The following is a 25211-nucleotide window of genomic DNA, read 5'->3' on the forward strand; positions in this document are numbered from 1 at the left end:
ATCCATTGTCAGATAGTCAATTAGTGTTCGACAAAGTTTCTCCTTTCCATTTGACAAGCAGTTAACAACAATGGAATGAAAGGTTACTAGGAGCACATAACTGTTTGATGGGGCACTGCTGTGAAAGGTCAGCTTACATGAGTACAGACGTTCTCCTTATCCAGAGGCACAAGAAAGTATTAGAATTATGTATATCAATGTAATACTGGTCAAATAAATAGCTAATGCATGACAACAATGTCGGGCTAATCACTGCGTGTAATTTAAAAGACTTGTAGTGTATTCCAGTACCACGGAGAGCTCCGTCACTTTGCTCAGATTAACCTTCTTCCACCAGGAGTCGCACTTCAGTCGTTTTTTCTTTGCGGAACTATCGAGCAACAGTTTCGCAGAACAGGGGAGTGGAAACAGTGTGACACTCATACCAAACAGTGATGTGTAAAGAAGGTAAAGCTATACTTTGTCATTCCTAACTTTAGCCGTTGTGTCTTTAGTCATATGAACGTATGAATGTGCTACTTTTCAGCGTCGTGTATACATTTATTCGGAAGGGTTTTGGTCGCTCTGCACGTAGTTTGGTCCGCGAGACTAATCCATGTTAGCGTCTAGGAGACTCTAGGTCAACACCGAGCGTCATTGATTTGTTTGAGCTGTCCTGCGACTGTAATTGCGCCGTAACCGCTCCCAAAACCCACGGCAACCCATAATGTCTACGTTGCGTAAGTGTGCTTCAAAACGACCTGCGGGGGTCCCTTTCTCTGTTGCACGTAGCACGCGCCTGTCACGAGCCCAGATCAGAGACGTGTGCAGATTCACACCGGAAGTTACTTGTGATGGAAGCCGCTAAATCCGTGAACACCGGACACGTGCAACACTGCTTTTATTAGTGTCAGTTTGTTGTCGCACAAATTCAACACTTAAACAATTGTCCAATTTGGTTTGTTTGATGTCTGCCGTGCACTGTTTGCATACAGTAGATTATCAATGTTTTTATTGTTGTATAGAACTTTTTCTAGAACAAGGAGCACTGAAACACATTAAAGTGACGCCAGTGAATGAGACGTAGATGGGACGTTAAATACTAATTGTTGGTATAAAAAAAATATATATAGTGTATAATAATTTTAATTAATTATGTTATTATCATACAATGTAACATGCTTTGGGATTAAAAAGTCCCATTAAATAGTAAATAAATTGATGGGGTGCAACGAAGACGGACCTCTGCCAAAAGGTACAGCACTGCAAAATGACTTGTAGATCTACGAGCTCAGGTTTTTCTGCACAGTGTCCTGCAGAAGGTTCTTGAAGAGGACACATGTGTATGCCAGACTTCTTCAGTCTTTCCATATTTTGGGTTTCTTTTGCTTTCCCCCCAAGGTTCTATGACAGCGGTGTGAGGGGTAAACCAAGATGGCCACCCACCGTGTTCCACTCGTCCTGCTAGCCTGTGGCTCCTTTAATCCCATCACCAACCAGCACATGAGGCTGTTTGAGCTGGCCAGAGACCACATGCACAGCACAGGTCAGATCCAGACATTAGCCATGAACGCACACATTTGGTGGCCTGTGACCAATTGTGATGTCTTTATTCCATAATATATGCTGATCGTAACATTGCATCGTACTGATTGCACCTTTTGATCAGTTGTAGACATATAGTAAATTACTTTAAAAGAAAAGGAGGTTTCTGATGTGTTTTGTCCCTCATAGTCTGTAGATAGCTATGCATATTTAAAACCACGCGTATTTATGACTCATAAGAACCATAGTACCTGATTTTATTCATCCACTATAAGGTTTATCAAGACATGCCACAATGATTGATGATGTATTGTTTGACTAGAAACATAAATGCACTCAAATTAAAACAAAATAGAATACACATAAATAAATATAAAAAATAAATACCGATGCCAGCTTATTCATATCACGTATATTAATGCTGTAAATTACATTACATCAAAGTTCTTGTTGTTAAAACCTTATTTGAGGCATATGACATACATTTACAGAATTAGTCAATGGCAAAAAAAACATTTTAAACTGTAAAATGACAGTGTATTGATGAGACACGTTTCACTAGCAGGGTTTTTCCTGGGTCAAAATGGGTCTTCGGTGCTCCCAAAAAAAATTGCACGTCGGACTGTTGAGTGAGTGATCAGCAGCTGGCCGCTCTGTCCATTCGCACACCTCACAGTTCCGTATTGATCAGACAAGAAGACACGATTATCAACTCCAGTGTTTCCCCAACCATTATAACAGGGTGAAATCTGACCACCCGTCACCCTGTAATTTTCGTCTACACCCCAAAGCTGCTCTGCATTAGTGTTTCTGGCCTGGTCACATGGTCACAACAACATCCTTATACTGGTCCTAAGTCAGCTCTATTCACAAGGCAGCATTTCACTGGGGAGGGACATAACTAATGCTCTGACCGTTTATCTTTGACCCCTCACCTATAAGACATCAGCTGACTTGTTTTACCATCAGAAAATTACTGAAAGCTGCATACATGAGCTGTTTTTATTTTCCTGTGAGTGTTTGTGGAAAACTTGCAAATACATGTTTTAAACTCTTTTATTAACTTAGTTTGCTTCTGTATTCCCTGATATAAGTTTGAATCTTAAAACTTTGAGTCTAACTCTCATTGCTTGAGGCAAAACTTTCTTTCATATCGCTCTCACTGTAAAATGCAATCGTCCGTGACGTGATGAAGCGCCTTCATCACCCTGTTTTAAAAAGATCAATGGCCTTCAAATTTGAGATCTGACGAAGCGCTAATAATATTAACATCACTATCTCAGAGTTTTTTTGTCAGCTTCTGATTTATATTCCGTTTCTGTACCGGCTACCATGACCCAGAAAAACTGTATTAATCTTCTTGTCTCCCTTCAGGCCAGTACCGGGTGGTGGGTGGCATCATATCTCCAGTGAGTGACGTCTATGGAAAGCAGGGCCTGGTCCTGGCAAGGCACCGAATTGCTATGGCAAAGCTGGCGCTGCAGAGCTCCAACTGGGTCACGGTGGATGAGTGGGAGAGCCAGCAGCCAGACTGGACAGAGACTGTGGTCACCATGAGGTACACAACAAGCTTGAAGCCACATTAGTGTTGCTCTAAAAAAAAAATGTTGAAAGAAGGTTTCCATGCAAGATCATGCTAGATATCGGATCATTTCAGCTTCTGGGCTATAACTGAGGGTGCATCTTGTGTGCAGTTAGTAAAGCATTGCGACCTTCATACTGATAGTTGTCCTGTACCTTTCTGTTTCTGCTGACAGAACCAAGCACATCTTGTCCCAGTTCGTATCCCACTCAGTAGCTTTTAGTATTACTCTCTGTTGTTACATCCTTTTTTAAATTCTTGATGGGGTATAAGGCACATATTTTGTCTTTGCTGACATGTCCTAGTTTTATCAGAGCTCCAGCAGAGCTCACATGGATGTGCTCACCATTACTGCTCCTCCACCCGTACTTCTTAATGCCAACCATAACTGCTTATGGAACAGTGTGTTGCCAGGTTCTGGTCTCTTTAGGTCTGCCAGACTGGACTGCATGTCAGGACTGGGTTTTTGATGAGGTGAAATCAGGAGTTCCTGCTGTTCATTTCCCACAGAGTGGGAATTGCGTAGTTGGCAAAGGCTGTCTGGGATATGAATATGAGTGAAGAGAGTAAGTGATGTGAATAAAGCATATCCATGAGTATTGGTCCACTCCATATTGCAGTTTATTGTGGAGGAATATGAAATGTATTTGCAGCTGGGCTTTGTCATGGATTTGGCCCAATGTAATGAGTTTTGGAATGGAAAAAAGTGTTCTTCACACTGAATCATGGCACACACCCACTGTATACCATATGTTTTTACACAATTTAAGCTGATTTAAAGAAGAAGGAAAAAAAGGTATCGCTGAACTTCTTCCATTTTATTCACTCTACTTCTGCCCCACTTTGCATTCTTCACAAATCCCCTCATGAGTTTTTTTTTGCGCAACACGGGTGCTGATCAAGGCATGAAGTGGCCTGTTGTTACCCAGAGGCTGTGAGCAGGCCACGTCTCAAGTCCTGTCGCTCCTTAACACTCACACACACATGCAAATGCACTGGAGCTTTTTAAGAAGCTTTACTTGGTAAGCTTAGTTTCTGTGACTCATCGATATTTCCCTTTTCCTAATCCGGTGTTACGTCCCGCCTCCCTACTCTGCGGTAGTGGCTCTTGAGGAGGCAGCAACATGATAAAAAAAAAAAGAAAGCACAAGCACCTAGCAAAAAACAAAAAGCTTTATTATCAAATCAAAAAATGTCTGAGAGAGTAAAAAAAAAAAAAAAAAGAAAGGGACTTGGACCAGCCACCCCCAGCCGCCAAACCCCCAGTCTTCTAACCTCCCCAACACACCAACCAGAACCGAACGGGCAAAACAAAACACAAACAAACAACCTATGTAACACGCGTCAAAAGAAAAACCCAACAGGCAAGCGCCTGGCCCACGCCGGCCTCTCTCCCCAGTAAGTCCTTCCTCCTCCTCCTCCTTCCTACCTCTGATTGGCTCGGCTGATTGATGAACACCTGCCTGCTGAGTGTCAAACACCTACACCTGGAGAAGAAGAGAGAGAGGCGGGCGAGGCAAAGGCCCCAGCAAAGAAAAAAAGAGGACAATAAGAAGGGGGAGTACGGACACCCCCACACTGAGTTAGTGATTTTTTTTTTTTTTTTTTTTTTTTTTTTAAAAACAACAAAACAAACAACCAACCGGCGTTGACACCCACCACCCTCATTCCATAACTATATAACTATGATAATACAATGCATGCTAAACACAATTATCACATTATCCCGAATGTGTTTGACCAACTGAGAATGATATGTAAGCATTAACAACAACAACGCATCAACCTTTATTTTTTTGTGAAACACAAGTGTTGAAATAAAAATGTGACGTGATGACAGGAATGCGACACTGATTGCATCAGCCAAAACCAAAAACAAACCATAGCGAGTGCAGTGCCTCCTTTGGGTGAGAAGTCAATGGTGGAATACACCCTTGAGCTTTTGAGACTTCTGACCCGATGATGCTCCACCCCAAACATCCTGCGCTGCAGGCAACCCAGCCCCAACCAGCCCCAACCCCAACTGATCAACTGCCAGTTTAAAGTTTAGCACGCTGATCGCGGCTTAAGCGCTTCTACATTAATGACATTATTAATTTTCTGGATAAACATCCTCCACATCTCCATAAACATAAGGAACTTTTGCAGAATAGTTCAGTTACATTAGCAGGGAGTTGCGCAGCACAGAACCCTCCCTCTGAAGTATCAAGCCCACCCGAAAAGCAGGTCACAGCTGGAAGCACGTCTGAAAATGCACGGATTGCTTCCACCTTATTTGCCTCCTGAACACCCACCTCGTCCCACCACACCGCTTCATCCCCAAAATCCGGGACCTCCCCAGAACAGGCGCACCAAAGCACTGGCAGCACCAGAGCACAGGCAGCAGGCACTCGAGAGACTGACAGCTCACACTAGAGAACAAGCACCAAACAGAACCCAGCTTGAACTAACAACCGTCCAGCGCCAGTCGCCTCTCAGTCCTGCTCTGCTCTAGTAACCTCGGCTTCAACATATTTCGCCTCTGACAACGCAGTCACCCCGGCCTGCGGTAGCGACATCGTCACCAACATAAGTAACACTTTCTTGGTAACAACACTTGGACCACTGAACCGGGCCACAAACTGGAACCGAGGATCGGCAACCAAGGGATCGGCAACTCAGCTGGAACTCTGATCTGTCCCCGCTCTCTGTGTTTCTTTTATTTCTCATTTTTAACTTCCATTTCTTCTACAGCCTCAGGCACAACTTTCCTTCCTGAACCGAAACCCACCACCACTCCCAGAGCGCACACACCCATCAACCCACCTCACCACCTGGCCAGGCACGCATACAAGGACCACCACAGCCAGCCGCACCTATCATGGGGACGACCAAACCTTTCTTATTAGCCAAACATCAAACATTGCAAACAATCTCACTTCATCGACCCTCTCACAACACAACATTCCAAACGCTAAGCTGATCTAAACACGGCGCCCACGCCGACTCCAAACACGGTTGTGCGACCCCCAGGGCAAATGCAACACTGAACTCTGAGCCTGAGATGTTGAGATGGACTCGATGGTCGATGCATGGCTGACATTTGATTAAAGTGAAATTCACCAGAATTGGAAAAACAACCCATGGTGCCAGGCCACTACCGACATGGAAAAACCTTGCACGGTAGGGCTGATGTTACGAAGCACTGGTGATTTGGTGTTACTTACTCAGTGGGGTTGAAGATGCGGATTTTACTTTGCACACGTCATGAACAGTCACGATCACCCAAGTTTCCACACACTCCACAAGGAAAGGGCCCAGTACGGCATCACGGTAGATACAGTTCACCATTTCATGACCTGGTTCACATGGCCCGTTTTACAGTATTGGTTCAGGCTTCCTACATGCCTGGGCTCTTAGACCAGGCGCAGAAGCCAGGGCCCCTCTTTACCACAAAGGGTTTATTAACACGCCAGCAACGTAGCCCGCCCCTGATGAGACGCCAGCATCCTCATGATCATCATCCAACCAGAAGACCCCACATCCTCATTCAAACCTACCGGTCATCTTTGATACGACACCGATGTCCATGCACCTGTGAGCGCTCAAATTTCGTCGTAGCACCACCTTTTTTCGACATACACCAAGTCTGATACCTCCTGATCGCAGTGATCCCAATATCCTATCCACTCACTCACACGCACCAGACACAGATCAGGGGAGGCAATCTAACAGTCGTGTACGTTTCACCTCGGGTAACAGATCCACCGTACTTTCAGCGGGAAATACATCTAATCTACAGTCTTCATACAGCCATAAAACTACAGATCCCATCACCACATCTAACAACCTCACAAGCCCAATCCACTTCATGCGGGTAGCCTCAATGTACACAGAAACCTCGACACTACAACCTCCCCACGATATATACTACACAACTCTCCTCAAAGCTCGACCCTGTGCCCCCTGCGGCTCATCATTCCCAGATCAAATCTACCCCCTCAATACCCAAAACCGAATATTCATTTCACATTGACTTAACTAAGAAGATATGAGAAAACAAGATTGAATGGAGATTCAATCCGATATTCAATTGACCAGGGCAAAGAACCCAAAATTCAACCCGAACAACACATCAGGAGGCAACAACAGCGCCACATGTCCTTTTGTGTGATGCCTCTGCATCCTCACTATTGTCACTGGAACCTGTTCTTCCCATTCTGACCGCCACCCGCCCCCACTGAAATTGAGAACATCACCTCTGAATTGAGCAGCGTTACCGCGCTGGCATTGAACATAGATTTTTTCTTCACATTTTTTTTTCAACCCGCATAAAATCAACATCTTTCTTTCTATATGACCTCTTCTTTCAACCTCTTGGTTTCTCCTCCGTCCATGAACTCGCGATTCCTCTCCTGCAGAACGTAATGCAGCCCGACCACCCCCCGTCCGTCCAGCGAGACCAACCTCCCACCACATGCTCCGCACAGGCTGCCGGCTTACCACACGCCAAAACAGGACAAACAAACCAAAACTCCTACAATAACTATCAGCGTCTATCTTGGTCAAATTACAAAGAGCCCTGAATTTAGCCCCTTCAATTCCCTCCATGTCCAATAGCACTACTACTCTTCCTCTCAACCTCGCCTGCATCTCTTTCCTCATCCCCTCAATAAAATTCCCGTCATTTCAATCTCTCTCCTTCTATCTCAGCCTCAGCTAAGTAGCTCTCTCTCTCCGCCACCATCCTGAGGCTCAATCTCTTCAACAACTCCCCCTGTCCCTCCTCCTTTTCTCCTCCTTGACCGCAACACAACCTCATGTGCTTGTGTCTGTGAGCTTTCCTTTGGCACACCACGTCAAACTCAACCTATTTTTGACTCAGACTAAGTTTTTGACTTGCCTGATATTTGCCCTAGTTGATCCCAACAACCCAATTCGCTTTCACATCCAACAAAAAAAACAAACCCATCAAAGCAAACAACTCTAAAGCAAAAACACACATACAGCAAACGCCAAACCTTTTTGCCACACAACCAGGCCGAAAGCCTTTGGCCACCAGCCGCCCCCAGCTGTCCGAACCCCCCTGAGCGCAAGGTAACAGAAGAAACCTAGGAAGGAAACAATAAAAAAACAAGAAAACTTTGAAATCCCAGAAACAAACAAAAAATAAAATAAAGAAAAAAAACAAAATGACCAACAAAACCACAGAAAAGCGACAAGCCAACCAACTTCACAGAAGCTACCATCAAACACACGGACAGAGTCTTCCTCCACTGCAAGTTACAACAGGAACACCCTAGAACCTCCCAAAGAGGAACCGACCACAACCCAACTCCGAGTCCCTCAACCGCTCCCCAGTCCTGCCCTGGCAGCCTCCTTCCCTGGTTCCTTTCTGACCTCCTCTTCCTCTCGGCTTCTCCTCCAACCCCACTCTCGGCTGATTCCAGGAGTGAACACCCAAGAGAAGGGCTGATGTCAGTGTCAAGACATCCGGTTCAGTTTGATGAGGCTTTATTGGCACGATGTTTAGAAAACATGTCGGCTACGCTTATGCAGAAACTAGCTCCTGGTAACAAAATGTGTTAACGGGAGAATTACAGAAAGGAAAAGTCTGTGTTTTACCATTACTTAGGTTTCTCTCTCATATCTTTGGTCTTTGGGCAGGTATCATTATGGGTGTATCCTGAAGGAGTATGAGCAGAGCACAGGAACGCACACCGGCCCCGGTGGAAACACTGTTCCCCTCTCAAGTAAGAACCTCTAACTGTCAGAAACACTTTGACTGCACTCAGGCATGTCTTCTCTCGCATTTTGGGATGGCATGTCGGTTGGTTAGTCCACCATTTTGGTCCGACTATCATTTTAAAAGTAATTGATTCAAGTGAAGGGATTATCTCAACAACTGTTTGTTGAATTTTTCTTTTGCAAAGATCTGTTAAACTTATGAAACATTGTCATGTGTTAAATAGCTAATCTTATCGTGTAAACAATGCTAAACTAAGGTGGGGAACCGGGTAAACATAGAACAGACTGGCCGTGTCTCCTGTTGGGGGACAGGATCGGGCTGTGACTTTAGGAGAGAAACTGAGAAATACAGAAAAGCTGTAGTGTAGCGGGTTATGAAACAAATAACCAGAGACTTTAAGCACATAATATATGAAGGTTTGCGTGTAAAATCTTGAGATGATGCTGGTGACAGTTCATCATACAGAACGGCAGCGTCAGTGCTCTACCTGGCGATTCAGTGAAACATGTATCACGTGGAAGGGGGGAGGACTGAAGGGGCGTGGCCGATCAACCTTAATCTATCTAGGTTCAGGCAAGGTCTAAAAAGATGCATGGGATAGTTTCATAATGAGCATGTTAGCATGCTAACTTTGGCATTCAGCACATCCTTAGAGATCCACTTGCATGATGGTTGGCTCTCTCCCATTGTAAAAAAAACAAAGTACTTGAATTATTTTCAGTAAATGACTTCCTCACGTCTTTAACAAGCCCTCTAACAACATTGGGGTTCAGGATTTGCATCGGGCCCTACGGTGCTCAGCATGTACAAAGCTTAATTGTGATCTGTGGACTTGAGTGAATGTGGTTAAAGAGTATTGGGGATAGGTTTAATAAATCATTTACACAGATATTTGTTTTGAGCCCCTTCCGCTTTTTCACACAACACAGCATAAAGATCTACGATTGGCTGTGAGATCTATCCAAAATGAATCAGATAAAATATGTATTTTTGCTAAATAAAAAGGTTTGTATGCTGTTTTGGTCTCTTTTATATTTTCTTCTATGTTGAGTCTTCTAACCACAAGTCAAAGTTTAGTTCGAGTGTTATTGGAAACATTTGAACTCTCAGTAAATGGTGTTGATGTGTTTTTATTTAGCCTCCAGCACCATGTATATCTAATTTGTGTTGGGTTTAGAAGTCAGTTTTATTAATGTTGTGATATTTTCTCTGCCCGGTCCAGAGACTCTACATGTTTACTTAATTTGTCATTGTAGATTTACACCACTAATGACTCAAGTTGTTGCATTCTCTCCCCAGCAATATGATCGCTCACTCAAGAAGACATTCCACTCCTTTGTTTTGGGTCTGCCAACGTGTGCAGCTTGGTAGTGAATTAGCCAGTTGGCAAACATCCAGTGGATTGGTCTCATGAGTGAATACCTTTTGGTGTTAAAAAGAAAGGATTTTTAAGGGTCTAAGTTTAGGCAACTTGTTATCATGAGGAATTATTTAAACCAACAAGCATTATACAGCAGAATTATTAATCATGGCCATTTTATATTCTCAAAATAAATCCTATGGAGCTGTAGCTCTGGCCCCTCACTGCATATCAATGTATCCCTTCTCTTAATATTGCCAGCTAGCTTGGTGAGTTCAGCTTCAGCAGGCGTCCTCCTCACCTCTCACCCCCCCCCTCCCCCCCAGGCCCCAGTCCTCAGGTGAAGCTCCTGTGTGGAGCTGATTTCCTGCAAACTTTCCGGATCCCCGGCCTGTGGCAGGACGACCACGTGGAGGAGGTGGTTGGACGTTTCGGCCTCGTCTGCGTCAGTCGAGGCGGGCTGGAGCCCGAGCGGGCCGTGCACGCGTCGGACACGCTGTCGCGCCACCGACACAACATATTCCTGGTGAGGGAATGGGTGAGGAATGAGACGAGCGCCACAGAGGTCCGCCGGGCTCTCAGGCGGGATCTGAGTGTGAAATACCTGATCCCGGACGCTGTGATAGAATATATTCACCGGCACAAGCTCTACACGCAGGACAGCGAGAGGATACATCAGGACACAGTGCTGAGGCCGCTCGCCAAGCATGCTGTGAAGAGTCTGGATGACTGATGGAGGGATGGCTGCTGCACCGAGCTGAGCGTTCGCCCACAGATTGGAGCTTCTCTTCAGACCAGAAGCTTTGTTCACTTCCACTGAAGTGCAGCGGGGTAGAGGTTTGCACAACATGCAAACGCGTTGCAAATACTGAGCCTCATCTTCGTGTCACGGTGCCAATGAGTATTTGTTTGCTAAAAGTGTTCATTCTTTGTAGTTTTACACATTTCACATCATCGCAGAGTTGGATAAATGGAAATAAAATGATGTATATTTGAAAAGTTATTTGTGGGGTTTTTCCCTTGGCTATCTAAATGTATAAAATAAAAATCATAACCAGGATTTTGGAGTTCATGAGTCCGAGGCCTCCCAGCATCCCAAATCCCCCCTGCAGAGAGACGGAAAAATAATAATAACACAATAATCCTGCACTTAAACATTTATTGTCTCACATTTAGATATTTTAGAAAATAAGAACTTAAAGAAAATAAAACCTTTGAGCAAATAATTTATTTTATTTTCAGAGAGCAGACAAAAAAGAAATAAAACTAAATCACCTCATAACAGACTATAGTTGTGATTCATAGTTCAAGGTGCAAATATCCATTTATATGTTCAGGAGTCTATAGGTGTGATATGCTGGTGGAGGAATATGGAAACCTTTTATATATTAATTGCTGGCCTTTATATGTCTAACAATCTAAGAAATCATCCCTAATAATAGTGCCATGTGTGTTTGTGAGTTTATTGTATTGTTGGTGTTCATCCTAATCACTAGAATGCCACATCTGCAGCTTTCTAATTGTAGAAGGCTACAATGGATCATCTCTTCTGAGGATCATTGTTGGTGTCCCTACTCTGCAGCAGCCTCCCAACAGCATTTCATTGTTGATCTATTCCGTTTCCCCATTATCATCCACACACAATGTTTGTGAGCCTCTATTTTTTCCACCAAAGGATTTAAAGTAATCCTTACAGTTGCTCAGCTACAGGAGGTGTTTTCTCACTGAGGCCGATGGCTGAAAGCACCACTGTGACTGATACTGACTGGCATCATTTCAAAGATGTTTGTGTGTGTGTGTGTGTGTGTGTGTGTGTGTGTGTGTGTGTGTGTGTGTGTGTGTGTGTGTGTGTGTGTGTGTGTGTGTGTGTGTGTGTGTGTGTGTGTGTGTGTGTGTGTGTGTGTGTGTGTGTGCCTGGGTATGTGTGCGTGTGTGTGTGTGTGTCCCAGTCAGTACAGGATTTAGACAGTGGGTTTCCTGCAAAAGAGAGATTATCAGATTAATTGAGTTATTTAGGCGAAACAAAAGATATGACAGTCCTGTTGTGCTACACTAATGTTTTCCAGCCGGATGATTTTAAGCTCAGGTGATTCTGCTGTTGTGCTTTGCATATTAACCACACTTTGTAGTCCACTCTAAGTTGATTGTTGATGACTTTGCATCATAATTATAAGATGATTAAAATGACCTCATTTTATACAACAGAACCAGGCCAAATCTGCCACACGTGGAACTCCATTTAAATGCATGTCAATTAATAAAAGAAGTGCACTCATACTAATCCCATATAGGTGGCATAAGCACTCTCCAACATAAAGCTCTTATACATTATGTATGCATGCAAGCATTCAATATGTAGGAAAAGCAGTGGGAGGCTTGAGTTGACCGAGGGAGGGAAGTGGGAGGTAATCGGATTAAAGTGAATTTGGTTTTGACAGCAGGTTCTGCACTCTGCACAAGTAGCCGTCAACGGTGGAGCTCTTCATCACTCACTGGCAGTTAGCAAAGCAGCAGAACAACAGCCAACATGCCAGCTGATCTGAACGGATATTGGAAAATGATTTCCAGTGATAACTTCGAGGAGTACTTGAAGGCTCTTGGTGAGTTTGTTTCAGGCGCTAGTGGCGGACTGGCCGTGGGAAGGATTGGGAGACATCGTATCATCATCAGAGCGCCTGTAAACAATTAAATAATCCTCTACTATGCATAGAAATCCTAATAATGTCACTGTTCTGGAGGCATTGCAGTTATTCAGATTAATGTATCATGTCTCACATTGTATGACAAATTTGAGAAATCCAAATTTATAGTATATTTTGATGTAATATTTTATTGTTAGGAATACCAGCTATTTTAAATATGTCACCAGGCTTGATGGAAACATGCCATACAAACGCTGCTGCACCTAACCATTTGTAAATCTACATATGTCTGAAACTTTCTTCATATTATTTTTCCACTTTCTTTTGGCACTTGTTGCAGATGTAAATGTTGCCATCAGAAAAATCGCCACCTTGTTGAAGCCCGACAAGGACATCGTCCACAATGGGGACCACATCAACATCAAGACCCTCAGCACCTTCAAAAACTACAACATGGACTTCGATGTGGGCAAAGAGTTTGAGGAGGATCTTTCTGGAGTGGATGACAGGAAATGCTTGGTGAGTATGAATCCAGCGGGGATTTAAATGAACGTACACATGATGCAATCCGGTTGAACCCTCCCAATCTCCCATATGTGCCAAACCTGTTACTGTCTATCTCACTTTTTCTCCGTGGCAGCCCTCTGGACTATAATGAGCATATAGTGTGGTGAGATTTTATACAAAACATACCACCTACTTGCAAAAGTTTCCTCAAACTTTTCACGCTTGTGTCAATGAATTGATGTAATGAAGAGCAGTGTCAGATACTGCAGGACAAGAAGTGGGAGAAGCAGAGAAGTACGTCAAGACTCACATTCTTTATCAGATTGCATCCCTGAATACTAAATAGGATCAAAGATTATCTGTGGTCCCCCTTGAAAAAGCTTTATTGTATGTTGAAAGGCTGATTATAACTAAGCTGTAAAATGAAGGGTGCCTAAGAGCGAAGGGTCACGTGCGACTGTATCGGCAGATTTATGTCAGAATCATTACTTCTAATAGTATTGCGAACACTCATCTTATATGTTTAAACCTATATGTGTGTGTATCAGCATTGCTACATTTAATAAATCCTTCACTGCAGCATCATCATTATAATCCCATTTTCTCCCTGACCTCCGACCTCATGCAGACCACCATCAGCTGGGAGGGAGACAAGCTGGTGTGTGTGCAGAAGGGAGAGATTGAAGGAAGAGGCTGGACCCACTGGGTGGACGGAGATGAGCTTCATCTGGTAAGAAAACAGCAGTCCCTGCCATGAATATTAATGCATGCAATTTGGATATTTTAATCCAAATCCAAATTGCCTATCTGCACTGTATGTGTGCTGTATTTCTATGTGTGACTCATGAATTGACCCACTAGTGTGAGGTTCATGTGTATGTAACTCTTTTATAGCCAAGTGAACGACTATTTCTGCATAAGGAACTTTCTCTAAAGGTACTGTTCTCAGGGGAAATACAGACTTATATATTTAAGTTTTCAAGCGTCTGAGACCCACAGTGGTCCAGCTCATAGCACTGCCATGTTATAATCTTGACTTTTCCAATCTAATTTCTGTTAGAAGAACTTCAATAACGTCTAGTTAATCTCCTCTGTGAAGTTCACAGTGTGGCCCACTGTTGCCTGAAATGAAACCATTAACATCTGAAAAGACTTTAAAGTAATGACGAGCACATTACCATTTTCATTAGCTCAGCATTATCAGATTTCCCTCTGTGTGATTACTGCTATCAAAGCTAAGCAGATATAATATGCCAAATGATTTGGTTCAAATGAGGCCAACAGATGTTTTCAATCAGCAGCTGTGAAATTAGTTATTGGTTGGAAGTCTCTGCAGCTGAAAGAGGGTTTGCATGTGAAGCAACAGGGGCCTCTGGTGGCAAAACATACTTTGCAAGGTAGATGCTGGAAGATATTCAATCAAAATATTGCGCATTTAATGTCTCCATGGATTATTTACTAATAATTTACCCGTCCTCAGCCTCTTGCACCCATAGTTACTGTTTCTAAATCTGGGAGTGTAGGCTCAGGTTTAAGGGAGACGGCAGGGATAAGCTTCTGTCATCCTCCTGGTTATTCCCATTAGTCAAACTTACATTCTGAGTCTGTATGAATCAAAAAAAATGTAAGTTGTCTTTTTCTCTCTGCAGGAGCTGAGAGCTGCAGGAGTTGTTTGCAAACAGATCTTCAAGAAGACCTAAGCTGCCTTATATTGAACGAGGCGGTGTCCCCTGCTGACATCGGTTTACCGAGAGACGGCACATCCCTCTCTCTGACTTACCATCCAATCTCGCTTTGGTCCATTCATGCATCACTCCACACGTCTCTCCAATGTGTTTATTGTTATGAATATTATTTTATACGAAACACTCATTTATATTCCATCAAGAATGTATATCATGTGACATAAACACATATAATACTATCTGTCTCTTTTGATTATCACGTTTAGACGTGTTGGACTCATGCATACCGCGACTGCAGGTGTAGCTGTTCTGATGGGTGAACCACATTCAGAATGCAACGTGCTGAAATGACCAGTGGGGAGGTGAAGGCTGTTGGTTAAGACCAAGGAGCAGTGGGTTAATCCTATTTTAGAGAATGCTGTGGAAGGAAAAAGAATAATCTGAGTGTGTTTGAGGCTTTACATTCCTATTACTGATGCCTTGTCTCCTGAACGGATATTAGATATGATGTGTGTATTTATCCCTCTTAGCTCCTTTGGAAATGTGCCCTTAATAGTAAAATCAATCAATAAAGTAAACAGTACTCAATAATGTAATTTGTCTTTTTCTGAGCGGTTAAAACTACCATTTTATTTGGTAAACAACAGACAAAGTATTAAACGGGTTGGTTGCTATTTACTGAAGTTTCGCAGGCCGACACATCAGCATTTTAAACCCTTTTTATCTGAAAATGCCTTTCCAGACATGCATGAAAAATTCAGGGGGCCTCTACTTGAGAATTTCAGTGAGTTTCAGTGAAGCCTGCGGAGCTCCGGCCAGACAGCTTGAGCTACGCTGTGCTCTGAATCTGTCAGCTCACTTTGTGCATTGCCAGTACGCCTGCATTGGCCAGTTTGTATAAACTGTCCAACTTATTGCTCATTCTTAGCCACTGGTGCTGCCGCTGCTCGCCCTGCTGTTCAGCCTCCTGCCGGCGCCTACCTGCAGACTCTGTTTATTTGTGGTTCCCCAGGGGGTTGGTATTGATCTCTCCCTGCTCTTGCTCTGGCTGGTTCAGAGAAATGATCTTCTCAGGGAGGGGTTGAAACAGAGTCTGGCACCATGGCAACTTCTTTATTCACATTTATTCTCAATAAAAACGTTTCTACGAAGTGCAGGAGTGGTCTGCAACTCAAATCTTATTTGGATCAGCAATCGACAGGCAAACAGCTACAGGAGAGGATGTTCCCATCATTGCATACTTTTGAAGTTACCCTTTGCTCAAACATTAGTTTTTCTTATTGTTCCTTCAATTGGCTGTTTGACCTTCACTGCGCAGAATGATTTATGAGCAGAATTTACACATGGGAGATTGTTTTCATATGTATTCACTAAAGGAGGAACTCTTCTCTGAGCTCACCTTGAATCTGAATGTTTGTATGTGGAAGATTGTGTAACATCACAACTAATTTGCAAAGCAGACAAAGCTTTACTTATCGTTGTGCAAAGAGAATTGGCGGTGAAGGAGGAGACATCTTGTGTTCAGTCGTAAAAGTTGTAAGCCGTAAGATTCTAGTCCTGGTTGATTGGGCCACACTTGTGGTCACTGCTGGTATTGATAAGAACATATTTATAACAGGAGTCCCTGAGTTCCTTCAGATAGGAGCACTGGATGCCCTTTGAGCAGTTACATGTATAGTTGACTCTCAATCTGTTGTTGATAAGCACTTTATTTTAATCCAGCTTTGGTAACTGCGGACTCTGCCACTAACAATGTAAAGTAAAGGTATCTAATAAGAATGAGCCTCATAATTTAAGCAATATAAATGCAAAATACTCTTTTTATAAAAGTGGGTTTAATGTGATGGGAATGTCAAGGATTATAACTTTAGACTTTTCAACAAAAAACAAAGTCAGCAAGTTCATAGATTCAAGACAAGAAAAAGGGGAAGATAATTTATAACTATAATCGAATAAAAAAATGTTGAGGACTTTATATGTATAAATAAATTCCAAACTTAGTCACAAATGCTGGTTTTTTTGAAAACTTAAAAATCAGTTAAACTTTATTGATCTTCATGCAAAAAGGTAAAGTATTCTGAACAAACAAAGAGCACACACTGTTGGCAGATGTTGCAAAATAGCTTCTCCTGTCTGTACATTGTACACCTACCATCATGTCAGTGCGTATTTGTGTGTGTGTGTGTGTGTGTGTGTGTGTGTGTGTGTGTGTGTGTTTGTGTGTGTGTTGTTCAAAAACAATTGCCCCTGCCAATCCTCTTAAAGTCACTTATCAACAGTTCTCTGCCCTAATGCCCCTTGACTTATATATAAGCAAGTGGACACCCTGCACCTTTTCCTCCATCCACTGTCTAAAGTCTACACTCACACAACAGCATCACCAGCCGCCACCATGCCTGCGAACTTCAGTGGGAAATGGTTACTGGAAACCAGTGACAAATTTGAGGACTATTTGAAAGCGTTGAGTAAGAAACTTTATATTTTGGTGGGTTTAATTTGGCTTAAGATGGTATGTGTTAAACTAGTTTTTTAAGGTGATGTTACAGATGTTAGAAAAGCTGCAAGTAACAAACACACAATTTAAATATTTGTGTTCAAATTGTTTTATTGTTCATCTATAGCCAATGCAAACGTGTTTTTGTTAGGTCATTATTTCACCAGTGAATATACAACAACTAGGATATCAAATACTAAAATGATTCAAATTATTATTTTTGTAAACATATCTTTATGTAAAATTGTTTGTGGATTGTTTGATTTCTGTATGAACATAAATCAAGACCTACTTTTCAATATATACCTTCAGTATACTCTAAGACTAAACACAGAGTGAGGAAGTCTCCACATTACTTGTGTCTATTCTTGTGAAGATTTGTATATATATGTATATAATACATACTAGAATATAGCTGTTCTGAAAAGATGACATCATCAAGTCTCTCTATTCTGGCCCTAGATATTGACTTTGCAACCAGGAAAATTGCGATCTCCCTATCTCAGACCAAAGTGGTCACCCAAGATGGAGACAAGTTTGACTTCAAAACGCTGAGCACCTTCAGGAACTATGAGCACGCCTTCACTGTCGGGGTGGAGTTTGATGAGTGCACCAAGGGACTAGACAACAGAAACCTCAAGGTGGGTTGATCTCTCGTATGGAGACATTAAGGTGAAAAGAGTCGGTCTACATCTTAACATACCTAACATCTACATGACTCGGCAAGGTTGCATCTACCTGCTGGCATTTAAGCCATAATTAAGCCATCATAAAAATATGGTTTACATTTTTATTTTTTTATTTAATTAATTAAATAACTTCAGGTAAAACGAAGCATTGTCATAAGCCATTAAAATATATTAAACATTTTTTTCAGTTGAGTCTTAATTTGAAGACATCAGACATCTTTTCAGTGACAATGTCTGAAGAGAGGTACACTGACATTCAGTACATTTATATGCCAAAAGAAGAGCAACTATAATAAGTAGACATGACTAGAAGCTGGTTTTGTTCAATGTTTCGTGCACATCAAGATAAAAGAGGTGATTTGGTGAGTCTTCATGACGGCTTTAACCTTCAGATTAGAAAAGTGAGCCTGGTTAAAGTAATCATGTGAGAGGTGGAGGCAGGGAAGTCTTGAGAGGAAATGAACTCACATGGTTTAAGTAAAATATACTTTAAATGTCTACTAAATAATAAATGAAGTGTATTGTTTAACGATTGTACTATATGTGGTATCTGGTAGTGTCTGGTGACCTGGGAGGGGAACAAGCTGGTGTGCACTCAGAAAGGAGAGAAGGCCAACCGCGGCTGGAAACACTGGATCGAAGGAGACACACTCTATCTGGTGGGTTGACGGTATTTGTTGTGTGTGGCAGTGGGGGGTGTTTAGGCTCGGCTGCTGAGTGGGTGGAGCGGGGGTGTGGTTCAGGGAACGGTGTCTGATTGTCATCAGCTGGACTGATTGCTAATCAGAGTGGTAATCAGTCCAGCTGATGATATGTGTTTGTGTATCTGAGGCGGTCTCCATAAAGGAGCTGGCTGGACAGCAGATCGGGAGTCAGCGTGGAGAGCAGAGACACAGTCTGCAGTGGCAATAAAAGCGCTTACCAAATATCCCTCTGGCTGCTCAGTCCTTATTGGTGCTTAGGGGGGAGGAACCTACTGGTGACGGCAACACGCCTGTCACACTGGAGCCAAACGTGGGACCCTTTCTTTTTTTGTGTGGAAAAAAAACCAACAACAAAGAACATGGAGTGCATCCAGCTGCACCCAGCTCCGCCATGGATTCAGCTGGGGCAGATGCTGGGAGGATAGCAGCGATGATGCAGGACCAGGCGGGGGCAGGTCGGCAGACACTGGGAAGCTCCTGGCCCAGGCAGAGGAGCAGACGCGCGCCCTGGAACGGCTCGCCGCCCAGACAGCGGCGGCCACACCTGTAGCTTCCCCCTTGGCGGGGGTGGAACTCCAAAAAATGACGGCGGGGGACGACCCGCAGTCGTTCCTGGAGACTCTTGAGACGGTGGCGGAGGCATGCGGCTGGCCAGGGGGGGAGTGGGCGATTCGTCTCCTGCCCCTGCTCACCGGGGAGGCGCAGACTGCGGCCCTGGGGCTTCCCCCAGCAGCACGCCAAAGTTACGTGGACATGCGGAAGGCGGTGATGGATAGGCTGGGGCTGACTCCGGAGAATCACCGGCGGAGGTTTCGCGAGGCCACGATGGGGCCCGACGACCGGCCGTTTGCGTACGCGCAACGGCTGAGGGACGCCGCGACGAGGTGGCTGCAGCCCGGGAGCACAGAAGGGGCGCAGGCGGTGGTGGAGAAGGCCGTCGTGGAGCGGTTCATGGAGGGGCTGCCGACCAGAACAGCAGAGTGGGTCCGCTGTCACGGCCCCACGTCGCTGGAGGCCGCCATCACACGGGCGGAAGACCACCTGGCGGTGCACCCCGGCGGCCAGGGGGACAGCGACAGCGCACTGGCTCCGGCCAGGCCGATGCGGCCCCTGACGCGACCCATACCGGCCCCAGTAAACACCGGCACCCTTCCCAACCCACAGGTAGTCCCTCAAACACCAGGGCAGGCGTGTTGGAGGTGCAGACAGCCCGGACACATCCGGCGGGAGTGTCCGCTGATGGAGGTGGGCCAGGTGATCCGGGTTGCCGGCTCTCCAACACCCTCCCCAGGTCCGGGAGCGACATACCGCGTACCGGTAAGAATCCAGGGGGGTATACATCAGGCAATGGTGGATTCCGGCTGTACACAGTCTATGATCCACCAGAGCCTGGTTCGACCAGGGGCATTGGTGGAGGCATTGTGGGTGAAGATAAGGTGTGTGCATGGGGACATTCACGAGTATCCCATAGTGTCAGTGGAAATTAGACATGGGGGTAAAAAGCATAACGTGAAGGTTGCGGTTAGCTCCCGCCTTACGCACCCCTTAATCTTGGGAACCGATTGGCCGGGCTTTGATAAGTTAATGGGGAAGACTGCGGGGGTGCGTTCACGGCAGACTGGGTCATGCGGTGTGTGCGCCGTGCTCAGCGGTGACGCGAGGTCGTCCGACACTGCAGACGGGGAGGGGGAACCGGTGGAGCCTCCTATGGCGACTCCTCCGGCTCCCGAGTTTCACTCCATGGAAGATTTTCCACTCGAGCAGTCTCGGGACGATACTCTACGCTCAGCCTTTGACCAAGTGATACGAATTGATGGTCAGCTGGTGCGCCCTGACGCAGCGCAGACATATCCGCACTTTACATTGATCAGGGACAGACTGTACAGAGTGAGCCATGACATTCACACAGGGCAGGAAAGCACCCAGTTGCTGGTGCCGAAGAGCCGCCGGGAAATGGTTTTCCAGGCGGCTCACTATAACCCGATGGCTGGTCACATGGGGTATGATAAAACTCTGGACCGGATAATGACCCGATTTTATTGGCCGGGCATCCGGGCGGATGTGCGCCGTTGGTGTGCGTCCTGCCCGGAGTGTCAATTGGTAAACCCTCCGGCCATTCCGAGGGCACCGTTGCGCCCTCTGCCATTAATGGAGGTTCCATTTGAGCGAATCGCTATGGACCTCATCGGGCCATTCCACCGGAGTGCACGCGGATATCGCTTTGTGTTAGTCTTCGTGGATTACGCAACACGATACCCGGAGGCGGTGCCCTTGCGCAACATTTCTGCAAAGAGTGTCGCGCAGGCGCTGTTTCAGGTCATCTCCGAGTCGGAATCCCGAAAGAGATTCTGACTGACCAGGGCACCCAGTTCATGTCAAGAACACTGAGAGAACTTTACGGGTTACTGGGCATCAAGTCTATTCGGACCAGTGTGTACCACCCACAGACCGACGGTCTGGTGGAGCGCCTGAATAAGACTTTGAAGTCCATGATCCGTAGTTATTAATGACGATGAACGTAATTGGGATAAATGGCTTGACGCCTGTTGTTTGCAGTACGGGAGGTTCCCCAGGCCTCCACGGGATTTTCGCCCTTTGAACTTTTGTTCGGCAGGACTCCACAGGGGGTGCTCGACCTCATTAAAGAAAACTGGGAGGAGGGGCCGAGCACCAGTAAGAACGAGATCCAACACGTCCTGGACCTGCGAGCAAACTCCACACACTGGGTCAGCTGTCACGTGAGAATTTGCTCCAGGCCCAGGAGCGCCGGCGGCGCCTGTCGAACAGAGGTGCCAGGCTGAGACAATTCACACCGAGAGAAGGTACTTGTATTGCTTCCTTCTTCCAGCTCTAAACTCCTCGCCAAGTGGCAAGGGCCCTTTGTGGTCACACGGCAGTGGGGAGGTCGACTATGAGGTGGTGCGTTCTGATAGGGGCGGAGCTACACAGATTTACCACCTCAACCTCCTAAAGGCATGGAGGAGGCGGAGTCTGTTTCTCTGGTGTCCTCGGTATCTGAGAGAGAGGAGCTGGGGCCTGAGGTCCCAAAATCCACCAATCCGCCTCGCTTCTTTGTGAAGACCGTCTCTCCGGGACCCAGAAAACAGACATTGCCCGGTTGCAAAGCAGTTTGCTGATGTGTTCTCTCTCCTTCCAGGACGCACAAACCTCATAGAGCACGAGATCGAGACTCCTCCGGGCGTGACAGTGCGGTTACGACCCTACAGGTTACCTGAACACAAGAGAAAGGTGGTTCAGCGGAATTGGCTGCAATGCTGGAGATGGGGGTAATAGAAGAGTCCCACAGTGCCTGGTGTAGTCCCATTGTTCTTGTGGTCAAGAAGGATGGGTCTATTCGGTTCTCGTGGACTATCGCAGGGTGAACGAGGTGTCACGGTTCGATGCTTACCCAATGCCCCGGTCGACGAGCTCCTGGACCGACTGGGCACTGCGTGTTTCTTTACGACACTGGATTTAACCAAGGGCTACTGGCAGATTCCTCTGTCGCCAGAGTCTAAGGAAAACGGCCTTCTCCACTCCGCTTGGGTTATACCAATTCACCACGCCTTTGGGTTGTTCGGGGCCCCAGCCACCTTTCAACGCCTCATGGACCGGGTGCTGCGTCCGACGCTGCATATGCTGCCGCCTACCTGGATGATGTGATCATACACAGCACCACCTGGGCGGAGCATGTGCAGCGGGTCGGCGCGGTGCTGGAGTCCCTGAGGCAGGCGGGCTTACGCCAACCCGGGAAGTGTGCAGTTGGACGGAGGGAGGTACGGTATCTGGGGTACCACTTGGGCGCCGGGCAGGTGCGCCTCAGGTGGACAAGACCGCCGCCATCGCAGCCTGCCCGCGCCCAAGACTAAAAAGAGGTGAGGCAGTTTTTGGGGCTGGCGGGCTATTACAGGCGGTTCATCCCGAACTTTGCGGAGCTGACCAGCCCCATGACGGACCTGACCCGGAAAGGTGCCTCAGATCCGGTCCAGTGGACGGAGCGGTGCCAGTTGGTGTTTGAGGAGGTAAAGCAAGCTCTCTGTGGGGAACCACTCCTTCACACACCTAACTTCTCTCTCCCTTTACTCTGCAGACCGATCGTCGAACAGAGGGCTGGGGCCGTTTGTCCCAGCAGGTGGAGGGTTTGACCGTGCTGTACATCAGCCGCAAGCTGTCGGAGAGGGAGGGCAGGTACAGCACGGTGGAGAAGGAGTGCCTCGCCATCCGGTGGGCGGTCGACTCCCGCGCTACTACCTCCTGGGACGCTCATTCACCCTCTGGTCGGACCACGCCCGCCCAATGGCTCCACCGCATGAAAGATACCAACGCCCGAATCACTCGGTGGTATCTGGCTTTACAGCCTTTAATTTCAAGGTGATCCATAGGCCGGGACACAGATGGTCGTGGCCGACTTCCTCTCCCGCCTCATGGGGGAGGGGAGTAGGTTAGGCGGATGTTGCCCGGCCTAAGTCGGGCGGTGGAGGTATGTGGCAGTGGGGGGTGTTTAGGCTCGGCTGCTGAGTGGGTGGAGCGGGGTGTGGTTCAGGGAACGGTGTCTGATTGTCATCAGCTGGACTAATTGCTAATCAGAGTGGTAATCAGTCCAGCTGATGATATGTGTTTGTGTATCTGAGGCGGTCTCCATAAAGGAGCTGGCTGGACAGCAGATCGGGAGTCAGCGTGGAGAGCAGAGACACAGTCTGCAGTGGCAATAAAAGCGCTTACCAAATATCCCTCTGGCTGCTCAGTCCTTATTGGTGCTTAGGGGGGGGGAACCTACTGGTGACGGCAACACGCCTGTCACATTGTGATAGTTTAATATGTATTTAAATATTTGAACCAGAACCAGACAATATGAATGTGTGGGATGTATTGCATAACATAATGTGATTGTTACATCGTATGAGGACAGTTTTAACACTGATATTGTTGTCATTAAAAAAGAATAACTACCCCTATTTCCTCCCACAGGAGCTGACGTGTGAAGATGTAGTTTGTATTCAGGTGTTCAAGAGAAAATAATAAAAGGCATAAATATGTTTTTATTTTCCCTTCCTCTTTGAACAAGGTCTTTGTTTGCTCCATAATAATATATTTTCCCAAATGTGTGAACTAATTGAATGAAGGTGCTTTTTCGACATACATATCAAGTTGTGAATAAAGACAAACATGTTTTTATAACTATTCAATTTCAAATGTGTCTGTTTACAACAAGTCTTGACATCAGAAGTATTACCATATACAAAGTGGCTGCTAGGCTGCTAGACAGCCAAACCAATATCAAAAGACCAGTGAACTGACTTTTAGAAGAGTTATAATTTCACATTGTTTAATGAGTTACACATTAATTGAACACATCTTACAGTCACTACAGAGGGATTTATTATTAACTTATGGTTTAAATTGCCATCTGCTGGGAAAACATGGTATCTTGATGGTGAGATGAGACTAAACATTACTTTATTTATATCAATAACACAAAATAATCTAAGCCTCAGATGTTATAACTTTGAAATGTAATTAGTGTGTAACTGGGAAAGTTGATACAACTGATTAGCATGATTATAGAACACTATTACTTATAAACAAACGCAATAATTGAAAGCGACACTTTTAATGCTTGTGTTTATTCTTAAGTTAATTTCTAAAGTGTTCGATTAATGTCATGACTTTTCAGGAAACTAGTTGGTGGTTAAGTATATTATTATAACAGTCTTTACTTGCTAGCATTAGTTTGACTGTACACTTGAGGTATTACAAATATGTTTTGTAAAGAACTGAATGACAGCCATTCGTAATCAGGCCAATTCTGATTTGATACCACACTTGGTTTTATAATAACCTCAATAATTCATGTGTGTATTGTTTCTTCTTTCAAGAAAGTATTTGTCACAATGACATCTTACTCATGATTAATAAACACAACTTATTCTATGTTAAAACATAATGGTTTCTGGGTAAAACAATATATGTTGGTATGTAGCTACAGTGAGAAAAAGTTGGGAGAAAAAGGAGAAAACGAGAGAAAGAACCTCTTTCACAAAGTCCATGTCAGGGCAGCCCCCTCCAGTGCCATGGATGTACTTAAATCAACTAGGTGGTGATGATCGTGATGCGCTGCAATGGTTCTATTGCTCATTAAATACCAGACACGTGCCAAGTAGAGCAAATTAATCATTTGAAAATATCTTGGTATAATGGCATCGTGACGTCACACAGAAAGACAAACGGTGCAGGTTTGTTTCCGGTCACCGACTCGCACGTCGACAGGAACGCGTCATGGCGCGTCACCACTTCCA

At 45.2% G+C, this 25211-nt stretch overlaps 3 protein-coding genes across 6 annotated transcripts; all 3 read left to right on the top strand.

Moving 5' to 3' along the window:
• Positions 1–398: 398 nt before the first annotated feature.
• On the top strand, positions 399–11254 carry nmnat3 (nicotinamide nucleotide adenylyltransferase 3). 3 transcript variants are annotated; one of them, XM_056420952.1, is made up of 6 exons: positions 399–447; positions 1381–1525; positions 2899–3082; positions 8753–8838; positions 10521–10720; positions 10853–11254. In XM_056420952.1, exons 2-6 carry the CDS (start codon positions 1414–1416, stop codon positions 10925–10927), a joined length of 657 nt encoding a protein of 218 aa, XP_056276927.1. In that variant the 5' UTR covers positions 399–447; positions 1381–1413; the 3' UTR covers positions 10928–11254. The 3 variants fall into 3 exon arrangements, with proteins under 3 accessions (XP_056276927.1, XP_056276925.1, XP_056276926.1); XM_056420950.1 differs by having other exon boundaries at positions 10521–11254; XM_056420951.1 differs by lacking the exon at positions 399–447 and adding an exon at positions 576–719 and having other exon boundaries at positions 10521–11254.
• Positions 11255–12646: 1392 nt separating this feature from the next.
• rbp1.1 (retinol binding protein 1, cellular, tandem duplicate 1) lies at positions 12647–15619 on the top strand. 2 transcript variants are annotated; one of them, XM_056420953.1, is made up of 4 exons: positions 12647–12794; positions 13177–13355; positions 13972–14073; positions 14238–14972. In XM_056420953.1, exons 1-4 carry the CDS (start codon positions 12722–12724, stop codon positions 14331–14333), a joined length of 450 nt encoding a protein of 149 aa, XP_056276928.1. In that variant the 5' UTR covers positions 12647–12721; the 3' UTR covers positions 14334–14972. The 2 variants fall into 2 exon arrangements, with proteins under 2 accessions (XP_056276928.1, XP_056276929.1); XM_056420954.1 differs by lacking the exon at positions 14238–14972 and adding an exon at positions 14993–15619 and having other exon boundaries at positions 12650–12794.
• Positions 15620–17420: 1801 nt separating this feature from the next.
• Positions 17421–23934, top strand: rbp2b (retinol binding protein 2b, cellular). Its single transcript, XM_056420956.1, has 4 exons — positions 17421–17493; positions 17985–18163; positions 18769–18870; positions 23884–23934. Exons 1-4 carry the CDS (start codon positions 17421–17423, stop codon positions 23932–23934), a joined length of 405 nt encoding a protein of 134 aa, XP_056276931.1.
• Positions 23935–25211: the final 1277 nt, after the last annotated feature.

This window comes from Pseudoliparis swirei, chromosome 8 (assembly GCF_029220125.1).
Source record: "Pseudoliparis swirei isolate HS2019 ecotype Mariana Trench chromosome 8, NWPU_hadal_v1, whole genome shotgun sequence".
Classification (NCBI taxonomy): domain Eukaryota; kingdom Metazoa; phylum Chordata; class Actinopteri; order Perciformes; family Liparidae; genus Pseudoliparis; species Pseudoliparis swirei.